General features: G+C 36.7%; 1 protein-coding gene across 1 annotated transcript; it reads right to left on the reverse strand.

The window, feature by feature from the left end:
• Positions 1-1576: 1576 nt before the first annotated feature.
• On the reverse strand, positions 1577-10508 carry LOC149823109 (glutamate receptor 3.5-like). The gene is made up of 6 exons (XM_089981423.1): positions 10223-10508; positions 8215-9557; positions 7826-8103; positions 3620-3651; positions 3072-3478; positions 1577-2465 (listed from the first exon to the last, which is right to left on the reverse strand). The coding sequence occupies exons 1-6, from the start codon at positions 10494-10496 to the stop codon at positions 2007-2009; spliced, it is 2793 nt and encodes a 930-aa protein (XP_089837549.1). The 5' UTR covers positions 10497-10508; the 3' UTR covers positions 1577-2006.
• Positions 10509-15186: the final 4678 nt, after the last annotated feature.

The following is a 15186-nucleotide window of genomic DNA, read 5'->3' on the forward strand; positions in this document are numbered from 1 at the left end:
GGAGTTAGGGTTAGTAAACATGTAGAAAAATATAAAGGGTTGGGGGCGGGGATGGGGCGGGGCGGGGCCGGGACGGGGATGGGCCGGGGGCGGGGCGGGGATGGGCCGGGGCGGGGCGGGGATGGGGCGGGGCGGGGCGGGGCGGGGGAACGTGCCAGTCCATCCCCGCCTCCACCCCCGGACGGGGATGGATTTTAACCTTCGTCCCCGCCTCCATCCCCGTTTCATACCCTCCATCCCCAGTCCAAACGGGGCGAGGCGGGGCGGGGCCCCGCTTTCCCCCGGTCCACTGCCATCCCTATGGTCAACTTGGGGCCGGGGTTCTGTAGGACAGGAAGACTGAGAATTTCATTATTGAAACCGGCATAACAGATTTGGTCAGACGAACTAACAAGGTTTTGGAGGGTCGAGGGAGCAATAACGAGTGCCATCAGGACATCTTTTTTTTGTTGTTGTACAGTTTTGATAGAATTAAGATACAAAAGGTCGATAGACACACAAATTTTTTGGCTAGGTGACTAGCCTATTAGCTAGGTTGGGGATGGTGAATCTTGGAAAGATAATCCCCTTGACTGACATCCCATAAGGGACAATTCTGATTGTATGCAATCTGCCCTTTTTTATTATTAAAAGTGGTAAGGGCCTGCCTAACCCCAGCTTGCCTATCCAAGAAAAATAAAGCATTTCTTATGTTTACATCGAATGGTTGGAAATTGATGTTGGACCTTGGAGAGAGGGAAGTGTGAAGCCACATGAGTGGTGTATTGAGTACCATCAACATGAAGCGGGAAGGCTTGGAAAGTGGAGGACATGTTAAAGCTGAACAGTTATCAAGTTGGCAAATGAGCCCGTATGTCCAAGCTACTTTTTTCCCTACATTTATTGTGTTTTTTATTAGTTTTCAGCAACAAAGACATGTTGAGTTCATTTATCAATTTTTGCATGCTTCTTGTACATTCTATACCAAATTAAGCAGTTATAAGTTTGGATTAGAATTTGGAAGATGCATGGACTTCCAAAGCCTTGACAAGTTGCTGTCTCCAACCGTGAATGTGTACATTCACTCTTCTTTCTTTGCATGCCCTTTGGTTAATTTTCCAATAGAGCTACTTTATGAAACACGGCCCTGTTGGTAACATGCACATGAAACTTCACTCAAATCTAACGGCCATGAAACAAGAAAAAAGGATAAGACATACAGAACCCATAAATGTATTTTGATAGTGGATTGATAATTGCATGCAAACTGCAGGTCTCGCTGCTGCTTACTGTTGACTTGAGACACTTGGTTGAGCAGTTTATGAGGTGCCTGAACTATTTGCATCAGTGGGGACTCTTGTTTTTCATTTGCGTCCTTATTCAAGAAATTGACATGCTAGAGCAAGCAAGTGGGAAGTTTCAAACTTTAGTAGATACGGTTGGCAGAAGGGTTCTTGAGTAGCCCATGTTAGGCAGAGCTTGTGAAGTTTGATTGTCCCAAACACACCAAGCTTGCACGACCAATGTCCTGGATGGAACAATGGCCCAAGTCTGCTCTAGCTTCCAGAGTCTGAAAACAGAACTTATAAACTAGATGAAACAAATCAACACTATGTATTCCAGTTATGTTTAGTAATAGCTTTTGACAGAGCAGCCTAGTGGATATTCATTTCTTCCACCCAAGCTGCAGTTGTTACACTTTGTAGTTGTAAGATAGGATTTCTCAATTCATGGAATATCAGACCAGTAGTTATCTACTTAACTGCTGTTGATACATAGGAAATTGGACAATTTTTCAAAATTCTGGATCAAATGAAGGTAAAGCCCATCTGGATGCCAGCAAAGAAATCTTAGTTGATTATTGCAATCATCCTCATCTTCCGAGACTTTGATGTTACTATTTCTAGTCACCCTTCTTACACTTCAGTATACTATGGCATAATCTTTGATGCATAAAGTTTGATGAAAAAGAGAAAGCATGCATTGCACCTTCCATTCTTTTTAGTAGGAAGTTACTCAGTTATACCTCAAGCAGGAGAGGTGGAGTGGTCATTAAAATTGTGATTCTGAGAACTTGAACTTCCTTGGTGCTTGTCACTTTGTTTCCTTTTCATTGTTTTAGAGACCTCCCCTTCCTTTTCATCTAAGAAGCCAAAAAAGTCCCTGATGCCAGATTTTTCTCTCACAGGTTGGTGACTTGAGTCAGATGAAGCATGCTCACCATTGTTGCCACCGTACTTTATGAACTGGATAGCTGCACGTATAAGGAAAATTGCAAGTGCAAGAACGGACACTACCCCACAAATAAGGAAGAGTCCCCAGAAGCTCTGGAGGCCAAGTTGGTTAGAAGATGCATCATTGCTCTTATTGGTGCACCCACTTTTCTGTAACCATTCATCATGTATCCTCTGAAGGTCACCATTTTCTGAAAGTGCAAGTATGGCAGTTGACATATCAACTGCTAATGGCGAGTCTCTTTGGAAAGCCTGCAGAGAACACAGGGATTCATACTGACTCGTAAATATTTCTTGCTATCATAATGAACAGTAGAATAATGGAAAAGAACTACAAATTGGTCATTATGCATTGTAATTAAAGAAGGTGCTAAAGTGTGAATGCAAAGCAACATCAAACTACCACATGTATTCTCATGAAAAAAAGCTTTTTATGATGCATGCCACAATTCACAGAAATGATAGCAAAATCTTGAACAAATCCAGCACATTCTTATCAGAATGTTATGAAAGCTAGGATCAGTGAGGTACAACTTATAATAAGGAAATCCAAAATTATGACAGATGCGGCAAAGAATGAAGTAGCATGTGAGGACTAATTCAAATTATCATTTAGCTAAATAATGGAAAGTTTTGATCATTGTTGTTTAACCTCTTAGCCCTATAAAGGTACCAACTAACAGGAATAAAAGTTCTAACTGAAAGTGAAGCACCAGGAATATCAATCCAAATGAGAGTATAGTAGTTATTGATTGAACAAATTTCTGGCCATAATGGCATGATTTATAATAAATACAGGAGTTCTATAGTTTACCGTATAAATGCCAATCTGTAAATGACTAACATGGAAATACTTACAAATCCCCATCCACTTTTGGTGAATTCCTGTCCCACAATCTTGAACTTGCAGTTTTTTGACAAGAAGAGTTCCACATAAGGAAGCTCATCAACAATTGCAGCAACTCCTCCATTGCTTGGCCCAAGCAAAAGAGCATTTGCATATTCGTCAGGATTCCCCAAAGGTTTGAGCCTTGAACCTGCAACATTCAGCTCTTCAATCATATAATTTCTAGCGAATGAACCAGTTTGATATCCTATTGGATCATTGCTTGAGATCAAGCTGTCAATTCCTTCGATCCGTGAAGAAAGCTGCTGCACTGTAAGGATTGATGTCAAACTTGCCGTGTAGCTCGAATTGACAATCAGTACAACAAACAGCCATATGATCATCACAAAACGTCCAAGTGTGCTGACAGTGTCCTCCCCTGAAATAAATTCAGGTCATACATTATTAATTTTAATCAAATAGTTCAAATAAAAGGTTGCATAATTAGCCGAACTGGAAATAAGTTGGCAGTAAAATATATAGGAAAGTTGTGGCAATGAACATTGTAAGATGTACTTACTATGCGCAAAGAACATTGTTGAAAAGCCAAACCTGCAAGATGGAGTAGATAAACCATTAGTGTCATTAGTATCCAATAGGAACTAACACTCGGCAATAACTTACCAAGATCAAGATAACACTAAAAGTTGTGCATCAAAAGCAACTATCTAAGCACAAACTCTTGTATACGACTTACAAGGGTATTTTTGTTCTTTTGTCAGGTCAAGTCATTACATGCACGCATACATTGTCCCATCAGTTGAATATCAATGTGACAAGTGATTAATCATTAATCGCACCATGGTACTAACATCTCTCTTGACTTCGCCTTCCATAACCACCTCTGTCATCTTTAACTTTTGTTGCATAGAATTCATTGCAATTGACAAATCCATATTATAGAATATTAACTGAATGTTAACATGAACCATCACAAATAGTTTTAACTGTTGCATAACAGAGTTGTATGACATTATTTGTCTTGAGCTTTTTGCACCATAATTTTCAGCAACTTGAAGATTAATTGATAAAAGATAATAAAAATGAAATCGAAATCCCTCGAAGTTCTGAAACCATTCTGAAGAGAAGGGAAGTTCACTTATGTTCCAGATGGGTGCTTAAATCGGTAGCTGGCTGTGGATATAGCTTCAAAGGATAGAAGCATAAGTAGTCTCAAGATCCATGAAGTGTGATATCAGAGAAAATCTTATATGAAATTAACTATAGATCAAATAAAAAAGACACAAAATTTGAATGGGAGGTGATTTAAGGAACAAATACTCGGTGGCTTTAGAAGGATTGGATTAGAGAACTGAAAGTATACGTACAGGATGATCTTAATTGAATAACACATGCTTGGGTAGTTCAATTGCATTGACAGGGTATTAGATATGTTTCAACATAAAAAAATATTAAAATTTAAAGCTATGACTAGGGGATGATTCCATGCTACAGTTTGGAGGAATTTCGGGATGCCCTTGGGGCCAGGAACCAAAATTAGGCTGCAAAGAACAGTAAGTACAAGACACTCGCTACCATAACCATGAAAGGGACAAATGGAACAAATAGAAGATGAGAAAAATGGGTTAACAATTTCACGGTCTGTGATATTGTGAAAAGCACATGGACTGCATATCATATTTCTGAAAAACTTTCTACTAAAGAACTTTTTGGTTTAAATAGAACAAGAAAATGACACATATAAATTAGCACTTCAATAGAAAATTGTGCAGAAAATGACAGTCTACAGCTAAGTATAGAGGAGAAAAACAAACTGAAAACATGTGCCTTTATCATGACCTGCAAGCCACCACCACCCAAATAATTGCATGGCATTGAGTATTGAGGATAATGAGGTTTCGATGCTCATCATCCTTAAATTATATGATTGATGATTTTGGACAGGAGTCAAGTGGGAAAAACTGCAGAAATGGTAAAATAAGTTGAAAGTAGTGAAGGTGAAAACCGGATGTTTTCCAATATTTACAAACATAGATCCTCTTGGAATATAGGAGATAGGAGAATGTGTTGTTTCAAATTTCTATATAAGCAATTTACGTTGGAAACTGGAAAGATTTCAAAAATACAAAAGGAAGCAAGGTTATATATCAATTTTACATTCGACCATTGATTAAATTGTCATATATATATATATATATATATATATATATATATATATATATATGTGTGTGTGTGTGTGTGTGTGTATGTGTATGTGTGTGTAAGATAACTAATTTGATTATTGCAGTTCAGTGTTTAAAATGTTATATATAAATATATGTGTATGTGAAGCATGTTTGTAAGATAATTATGTTGAATATTGCAATTCATTGATTAATTTGTCATATATATTTGAAGCATGTTTATAGTATAACTAGTTTAAATATATATATTTATTAAATTATCATATATATGTGTGTATGAAGCCTTTTTGGATAGTTAATTTGAGAGAAAGAGATTCAATCTTTAAAACATTATTTATTTATATTTATATATATATATATATATATGTATATATGTGTGTGTGTGTGAAATATGATTATATGGTAACTAATTTGAATATTGCAATTGATTGATTAGCTTATCATGTATATGTAAAGCATGTTTTTAGGATAATTATATTGATTCTTGCAATTCATTCTTTAAAATATTATAAATATGTGTGTGTGAAGCATGCTTGTAAGATAATTGTGTTGAGTATTGCAATTCATTGATTAATTTGTCATATATGTTTGAAGCATGTTTATAGGATAACTAGTTTGAATATATTGTGGCCCCTACCCGCAATCCTAAGATCTATGTCGTGACACATCTCAATCGTTTGGAAAGTATAAGAAAAATAAGGTCAAACGGCTAAATCAGAAAGGTCGAAACTAGGTCTGATAAGTCGTTCGAGTAGGGTTTTTAGTCAAGATCTGCAAGGATTTGATCCCGAGAGTCTAGGGCAGTCTAGGTATGTCTAATAGGGTCTAACACAAGTACCGTTAAACTCATCATGTCTTGACAATAGATCAAATATAAATGAATAGTCAATTTCTTTTTTAGTTCTTTTGCTATCAAATCCATTTTCATTTTAAATGAAGGTGACATCTTTAGAAACATAGAGTTTGTTATTTATTGAGCCAAAACAATAGTACCTTTTTTGTTTTTCTCATATCAAAAGAAAACACATTCAATGGCTTTTGGAGATAGTTTATCATTTTTATGAGTAAGCACGTAACACTTACAACCAAAGATTCTTAATCTTCTAAAATACGGAGTCATTTTAAAGAGTTTTTCAAATGGAGAGACATTTTGTAAAGAAGGTGTTGTGAACTTTGGCTGGGACGTTTGGTAGGCCGGTGAGACCAAACAGGATAGCCATATAAATAGAAGAGGCAGACAGTGTGAGTAAGAGGGAAAGCATTGATTGGGTGAACATCAAATTTTATTCAATTTCCCTTCTCATTTGATTCCTTCAATTGTTAATCCCTAAACTTTCAACAATAGACACTTTTAATATGTCACCAATATAAAGGTTGGTATCTTAATAAGGTATGATAAACCTCTTGGATTGTATATGTTGGTGCATGTGCACATGTACATCAGTGTGGATGCATAATCCTGACACATGTAAAGACTGCATATCCTAGTAACTGGGTTTCGCTTTCACCTGCTCCACTCACCAATCCATAGGATGCTGAAGAATGTAATGAAGTCACTGAAGAGTATATATAGATATTATATTATATTATATTATATTATATTATATTATATAAACTGATATGTCCTGGAAAAATAATAGCACATCAATATGCATTTTTTGAGGTGAAAATCTGAAGATGTTGCAAAAAGGGTTAAAATTTCTGGGAAAAAGATAAATAGATCATCACTTTCTAGTCTTACACATCTATAAAGTGAGTCATCTAACCAGTGAGAATTACCCATTTGTAACTTCGTAAGGTGATACCTTTGAGGACATATTAACCATTTAAGAATATACTATGCATAGTTTCATATGTTTTTTAATGATAAGAGTATCACATATTCTTGGGCTATTTCTTAATTCATTAGCCTGAATAAATATCGTGCAAGACATGTCCTTTTCCCTGTGGTGGATTCCAACTATTTAATTAATGTATGAGCACTTTCCGTTTCATCTCATCTTATTGAAGCCTCCATATGACAAAGCATAATCTAAGCATGTCTCACAATGTTAAGAGGAAACTAACCAACATTCAGGGTCCATTTGTTTGACGTTTTCCCACCATGCTTGAAACAAAGATCTATATGGTTGGTCCCACCATCTTCTTATGAAATATTGCATTTACCTCGAGACCGCCTTCACAACCCCTCTCCCTGGGAAAGTGGTTTCCCATCTGACAGCGCTAGTTTATGAAAAATGTGCCTTTCATACAGAAAACATTGATGTAAACTAAAGTTATTTCTTACAAAGGTCTAGTGTCTTTAGCACCAATAACACATTTTACCTAATGATTAATAAATATAATAAAAGAGGGCAATGCAACAAAATATAACTGATTGAAATTAATCCACAAGAAATGCAAAATTAATGACAAGGGAAGAAAAACAAAACATATAAATGAACACCAGCTTGTAGTACAGTAAAACGTTTGCACTCAATGGGAAAGGAAACTTAGAATCCTCTTTGAATGGGAAATAATCTGGGGATAAAAACAAAAAGAAAAGGAAAACAACAAAGAAACAAAGAGAGATTATGCATTACCAAAATATTGTCACCAAATGTTGACTTGGTGGACCACGGAATTGATCATTTGCACGATGCTCCAGAATCCAGATGACAGCCCCAACAATAAGAAAAAAGACTCCCGTCACCAACCACATCTGCCATGTAAATGGCTTCAGAAAGGACCAAGGACTTGAGTTAATCTCCTTCACTGGTGCAACTATAACAAGGCCAGATTCGATAAAAGGCTGAGTAAAATCAACAATCCTTGTCCTGTTTGTAACAATGGCTATGTCCCCAACAGCAGCATCAAATTTCTGAAGATGGCAAACATGCAAAGTGGCTTAACAAAGATAAATTTTATGAACATAGTAAACATTAAATAAATAATCACAGGACACTGGGAAAAACACATAATGCTTACTGACATTTAAAACAATCATACTGATAAGATCATTGTAGCTTGGGTTTGATTTGCCATCTCCATATAATATAAATTGGTGGGGTACAGGATAAGGCAGCAGTTTAACTGCAGCCTCAAACACGTCTATGCAAAAACCTTTTGCAGTGTCAGGGCTACTTCCTTTTGATACAATCTGCTTATAACCTACTCTGTAAGGAACACCAATTCTCAATGGTTTCCCGTTGTTTGGGAACACCCATCCACGTGGTTTTACTGTTGTTTCACCAGGCCATATAACACTAGGGAGTTGTGGGCTGTCAAAAGTGTTTGGTGGCTTTCCATATAATGTTTCCGGGGGATCAATTGACAAACCAGAATAATTGGACCAGTAACCGATTTTCATAGATCCCTTCCCACCAATATTAATTATATCAAATGCTGGATGAATCAATTCTTTATCTGAATTAAACTGGATCTGACCAGTGAGACCTGTAGAGTTTATCTGCAACAATCTCTGAAGTAACTGCTGGCCTCCATTAAACACCTGGAGTACTGCTAGATTAAATGCACTTCCATTCAAATTATGTAATTTGGGATCGTCAGAGAAAGTAATGTTTCCTCCTCCACTCAAAAAATCATTAACAGCATGAGCAATTATCCAAACAGTATCATAAGCATAAAGCCCATACGAATTCAAGCCTGAAGTAGCTTTCCCCTGCTTAACAAGAGAGCCCCATCTAGAAGTAAAATCTCTTTTGAGGCTTGAATCTGGTATATGATGGTGAAACACCACAACTCCTTGAAGAAGATTTGTTGTATTACTACTGAAAGACTCAGATGAATCTAAAACAGAAGCTAGCCAATCTGTTGCTATCCATACATAGCCACTGCTCAGCATCCCAAGGTTTTTTGCAATAGAAAAGATTGACAGGCCCGAGTCTGGATTCACATGTACAATATATACCCGGGCTTCCATCAAATTTACTGAAGACAACATGTCTTTAACTGAATTGGCATCAGCACCAGATGGCAATGCAGCTTTATAGGAAATTTTGGAATGTTTCTGCGCAAGTGCATCACCCAATGCAGATATCCCATTTCTCCCATAGTCATCATCCACAAATATGGCTATGACCTCCTTCCATTTGTAATACTCGATTAGATCAGCAACTGCCTTCATTTGGAAATAGTCACTCTGAATTGTACGGAGGAAAAAAGGATATTGCAGTGCAGACAGAGTTGGGTCAGTAGCTGCAAATGACAGCAGAGGCACATGAAGCTCATTAACCACATGGGAGATCACATGACCAATTACTGATGATTGAGGGCCAATTATTGCCACGACATCCTTTTCCATCAGCTGCAAAGCTGCAAGTACAAGGCAGTCAATTTCAAGAATTACAAATAGACATGCTATCCATCATTGCTAATATGTCTGTTCTACAATAGCCACTATAAGTTTTAATAAGTATTTACCAAGAAATCTCACTTTATCTTGCAAAAGAAATTCCAATGACATCTGTTTTTTTCATTGTGAAGATTAAGATGGATTTTCTGTTAATGATGTGTGTGTTTCTAATCTATTTGGACCATCATCTTAAGTGAGGGATGTGAACGTCATTTGATTACATCCTTGTTAAATGTGTGAGGGAATATAAATAAGCTCACAAAATATACAACATCACTAGGAGCATGCCAGAAAATGGGGGTTCTAAGTTCACAAAATTGAAGTGGGTGTGCAACCTCATTATCTGATTATGTGAACAATTCCATCAGCAGAACGAGATGATGACTGGCATAATGTCTTTGCTGGAGATAAAATGCCAGACCAGCTTAGATGAGGGGTGTCAATTGTGACCACCTCCTAGGACTATTCCGCATAAGGATTAAAAGAAAAATAGAATATGAAATTATCTCACATGAAAAAAAAAACTAATAAACAAGAACAAATAATTCCACCTTCAGAAAGCAGAATAAGTTTGAAAATCTTAGAAACCGAAGACAGAGATAGAGGAAAATTAAAACAACCATACCTTGTACGGTTCCAAGAAAACCATTGCATTTAGTGTCCTGCATAATGACGTTTAACCTCGTGTCCTGTAGAATACTAGAATCTGCATTCACATCATCGACTGCTGCCTGTATTGCTGCTTTCACTACTCTCCCAATTGTTGAGTCGAAAGTGAACAACGCACCAACATTCACAACTCTCTGCTTTGAAGCAACACTGGTGCTGTTTTGCCCCATAACTTGGACAGTAAACCAACACCAGAAGACCACCACAGAAGCAAGCAAACCGGGTTTCATGGTGAAAGACAGCTGAACCTGATCAATTCCTCTCAATACCAAATTCAGATGGGGAATTTGGGACACTTGAATATCCAAACTACCACCCAACGACAACCAAACTGTGACTAGCCAACACGGACCAACTCTTGGAACTAATCAGACAAATCAAACACCAAGAAGAACTAAACGAGAGTAACCAAAAGAGCATACCAACTATGAAGTAAAGCGCAAAACAAACACCAAGAAGAACTGAATGAAAGTAACCAAAAGAACATACCAACTATGAAGCAAAACGTTTGTTCATGGGTTTCTGAGACGTGCTCTTCAAGTAATCCAGTAACCAAGTTTTTGGTATGTAATGAACCTTTTTATTTTTTTTGTTGAAAGTAAGGAAAGTTGAATTAATCAGTAAAAACAGCAAGTAACAGAAGAGTGGAAGAGGTGACAAGATGTCACCAAAACAGATATAGAGAATGGAATGCAAGTTAACTACAATATCGAAAGAGTAAATCAAATTAAGGCCATAAATCTCTCTATATGAACCAATTCAAAATCCAACTTCATAAGCCATGAGAGGGAAGACAAGCGAACCAGCAAAACATAAAGAATCAGTACACAGATGGGTACAATTAAAAATCGAGGAACCAACGTGGAACTCAGTTCAAATGCAATAAGCATGAATAGGTAGACAACCAGCTCAGCCAACAAGCATTTAAAGCAGTAGTTTCACTATTGAGAATCTGTAAACAGGTTTAGGCAAACAGCAAGGATCATGATTCTTCCTTTGAAGTCATTTTCCGAGTTAGAATGAAAAGAAAGTAACCTACTTGCCAGCATCAAATTGGACCACCTCCGTTATATCGTGCGTAATAAGCATCGATTGCCTTTTCGAGAGAACCTTAGCCGGGGAGAAGCAACAGAGAAACAGTACACTGCAAAAGCCGGCCAAATAATCAGCTCTTTACAGAAACTTCCCGAACCCTTTTATTATCACATTTCAACCCCTTTTTATGCATCTCTAATACCGCCTATTGTCCATCTGTGTGTGTTGTTTAAGCTTCTTGTATTCTAATGGACTGTACTCACCCACGTATTCTGATGCAAATGGACACAGAACCCTTGGTGAGGCAAGAGACAGAACATGCCACTTGAGTGAAATGTTGGGCGGCGACCTGTGCACAGAGACAGAAAAGCAAAAGACAGCATGCAGGAGCATACCTGAGGCAGCCATCGTTGAGCTCGGATGATGGCTGGCGGTGGCTGGAGCAGGGAGAGCTTCTCTTTATCAGCCGGACTGCTGCCCTCTAATGAGCGCAGGCTACTTGTACAGTGAGCAGGATCACGGCGCAGAAAGAGAACGGTTTGCTTAACCGTTTTTCTCGATTCTAGGCATGTACACAGGAAGGAACACTTGTAAGAGAGGTTATCTACAACTCTGAGTGGTTTATCCCAAACATTCTCACTTGTTTCGACGTTAAATCCTTTAATTAAAAGATTTTATGAGAATGACTTGATGAATATATTAACTTTTATAATTTATTATATAGATCTTTTGAATGTCTAATCTTTATAAGATCGACAATAAATAAATAACAAAGAGAATCAATGAACTAAATGTAATCGCATATGTCAAAAAGAGTTAACAAACTCATATTCTTTAGAATATAATCTCGTTGCTAGCCCTTTAATAAAAGGATCAACAATCATCTCTTTGATATCAATATTAACAATATGCACTAGATGATTCTCTATCATTTCTTTAACAATAAAATATTTTAGCTTCATATGCTTGCATGATGTAGTGCTTTTGTTCGAAAATAACATCGCAGCTTCATTATCACAGTAGACTTTCAGTGACTTCTCAATAAAATCGACCACATTTAACTATGATATAAAGTTCCTCAATCATATGGCTTCCGAGATAGTCTCGTACAATGTTATAAATTTTGTCTTCATAGTGTGAGCATCAGTAGTCGTCTGTTTTCCACTTCTTCAAATGATCGTGCCCCCAGCAAGTAAGAAGACATACCTAATAGTAAACTTTCTACTATCAAGTCATCCTCCTAAGTTCGTATCTGAGTAGTCAATGACCTCGAGGTGATCAACTTTATGATACGTCAACATATAGTCTTTTGTCCCTTGCAAATACCGCAAGACTTTCTTGACAGCCTTTCAATGAGATATGTCTGTGTTAGAGACTAAAATCTACCAAGCATCCCTACTGCGAAGGAAATATCTGAACGAGAACAAGTCTGCGCATATTACAAGCTGTCAACAACTGAGGCATATGGACAAACACTTATCTGTACTTTGTCAATATCATCATGTGGACAATCATTTTGGCTCAGTTTGTCATCTTTTGATATGAGTGTTGAACTAAGAGAACAATTTTTTATTCCATATCGCTTTAACACCTTATTTATATAGGATCTTTGGGAAAGGCCTAGAAAACCTTTTGCTTTGTCTCGACGAATCTCTATGTCAAGTACATAAGCAACCTCACTCATATCTTTCATATCAAAATGTGATGCAAGAAACTGTTTTGTCTCTGAAAGTAACTTCATATCATTGGTTGCAAGCAAAATGTCATCCACATACAACATCAATATAATAAACTTACTCTCACTTTTCTTAAGGTATATACATTAATCAATAATGTTTTCTGTAAACCCGAAAGTCATAATAACTTAGAAAAATTTAATATACTATTGTCGGGAGGCCTGTTTAAGTCCATATGTAGATTTGTTGAGCTTGCAAACCAGACGATCATTTTTAGAGAAACTAAGAGTTTGATCCATGTATACATTTTCTTTTAGATCTCCGTTGAGGAACGTTGTTTTCACATCCATCTGGTGTAGCTCCAAGTCATAATAAGCTACGAGAGTCAAAATTATTCTCATTGACTCTTTAGTTGAGATAGAAGAAAATGTCTCATTATAGTCAATGCACTCCGTCTGGATGAACCCTTTAGCAGTCAATCTTGCATTATATCTCTATGTTACCTTTGGAGTCCTTTTTTGTCTTAAAGACCTATTTACACCTTACGGGTTTTACTCCCTTAGGTAACTCGACAAGATTTCATACTTGATTCTTAGCCATAGAGTATAACTCTTCTTTCATGGCTTCTATCCAGTGTGAAGACTGTTTGTTTTCTACAGCTTCCATAAAGGTCAACGGGTCATCGTCTATATCTATGAAATCATCAAGCTCCTGAAGGTATACTTTATAATCAGGATGCATGGCGGATCTCCTAATTCTTGTGGATCTCCAAACAAGTTGTTCTTCAGGCTCAGATTGAACATGTTCGTACTCATATGCATAGTTCACAATAGGTTCACTTTGGATTTGTGCATCAGCAACCTGGTGATCAACCAGATCACCATTAGGGATCATAATGTGGTATCTTTTAGTATTTTCTTTAACATATGGTGAAACTAAATCTTTTACTTCCTCAAAATCAAAGTTTTGAAGTGCACTTAATCCTACTAAACCATCTTCAAGAAATTTTGCCTTATCTGTTTCAATAATATGTGGTGAGTGAGATGAACAATAAAACCTATATCCTTTTGATCTTTCTAGATAACCAATAAAATATCTACTGGTTGTTCTTGGATCAAAGACTTTAATGTGGGGGTTATACAACTTAGCTTATGCAGAACATCCCCATATGTGCATATAAGACAAAGATAGTTTCTTACCTATCCATAACTCGTAGAAAGTTTTAGACACAGATTTTGTAGGTACCTTATTTAAATTATACACAGCTATTCTTAAGGCTTCACCCCACAACTTCATGTGAAGTGTTGATTAATTCAACATGGCCCTGACCATTTCTTTAAGCGTATGATTTTTCCTTTAAGCTACATCATTATGCTAGGCACTACCAGGCATGATATATTGAGGCATAATGCCTTTCTCTTTGAGAAATTACGCTAATGGTCCTTTTTTTGCCCCATCTCAGTAAACCTACCATAATATTCGTCACCTCTATCAGACCTGACTATCTTAATAACTTTATCAGTTTGTTTCTCTACTTCTTTCTTAAAGTTTTTTAACATCTAAAAAATATCAGATTTTTCAAAGATCAGATAGAAATACATATACCGTGAATAGTCATCAATAAATATGACAAAATATTTTTTGCCTATGTAACAAGAGATAAAAGGTCCACATACATCTGTGTGGACTATCTCTAATATCTCACTACTGTGTTCGACACCCTCTTTGTATGTGTTTGTATACTTAGCTTTTATACAATCAACACATGGGTCACTGTTGGTAAAAAATTAGCGATTTCAAGATCTCTTCATTTACGATTATCTTTATTCTCTTTTCAGAGATATGACCCAACCTTCAATGCAAAAGCATGAAGGATTTATCATTTATTAAGCTATATTTATTTACAACAAATGTGTATTCAGAAGTCAGGGACTTCTGAGTTTGGATCTTCATGTTCAATTTGTACAAACCATCATAAACCGATGCAGAGCCAATTTTAATAGAATTTTTGTAAATGGACAATTTGGAATTTTCAAACTTAAAACAATATCCAAATTTATCCAATTTTAAAATTGAAATTAAGTTTCTACTATATGATGAAACATAAAAGATATCATGAAAATTGAAATCTATGCATATATCTAAAGTAATTATGTAGGTCCCAACACCCTTCACATGCGAACACATCTTATTTCCCGAATAGATGCCC

The sequence above is a fragment of the Nuphar pumila genome, chromosome 11, assembly GCF_984573655.1.
Source record: "Nuphar pumila chromosome 11, dmNupPumi1.hap1.1, whole genome shotgun sequence".
NCBI classification, from domain to species: Eukaryota; Viridiplantae; Streptophyta; class Magnoliopsida; order Nymphaeales; family Nymphaeaceae; genus Nuphar; species Nuphar pumila.

Bases quoted from the DNA above. Each gene is read 5' to 3' on its own strand.
- LOC149823109 (XM_089981423.1), bottom strand. From the start codon at position 10,496: ATGAAACCCGGTTTGCTTGCTTCTGTGGTGGTCTTCTGGTGTTGGTTT. The intron at 8,104-8,214 runs GTCAGTAAGCAT...TGCCATCTTCAG, and splicing joins TCAGTATGATTGTTTTAAAT to AAATTTGATGCTGCTGTTGG. The intron at 3,479-3,619 runs GTAAGTACATCT...AATTTATTTCAG, and splicing joins AACAATGTTCTTTGCGCATA to GGGAGGACACTGTCAGCACA.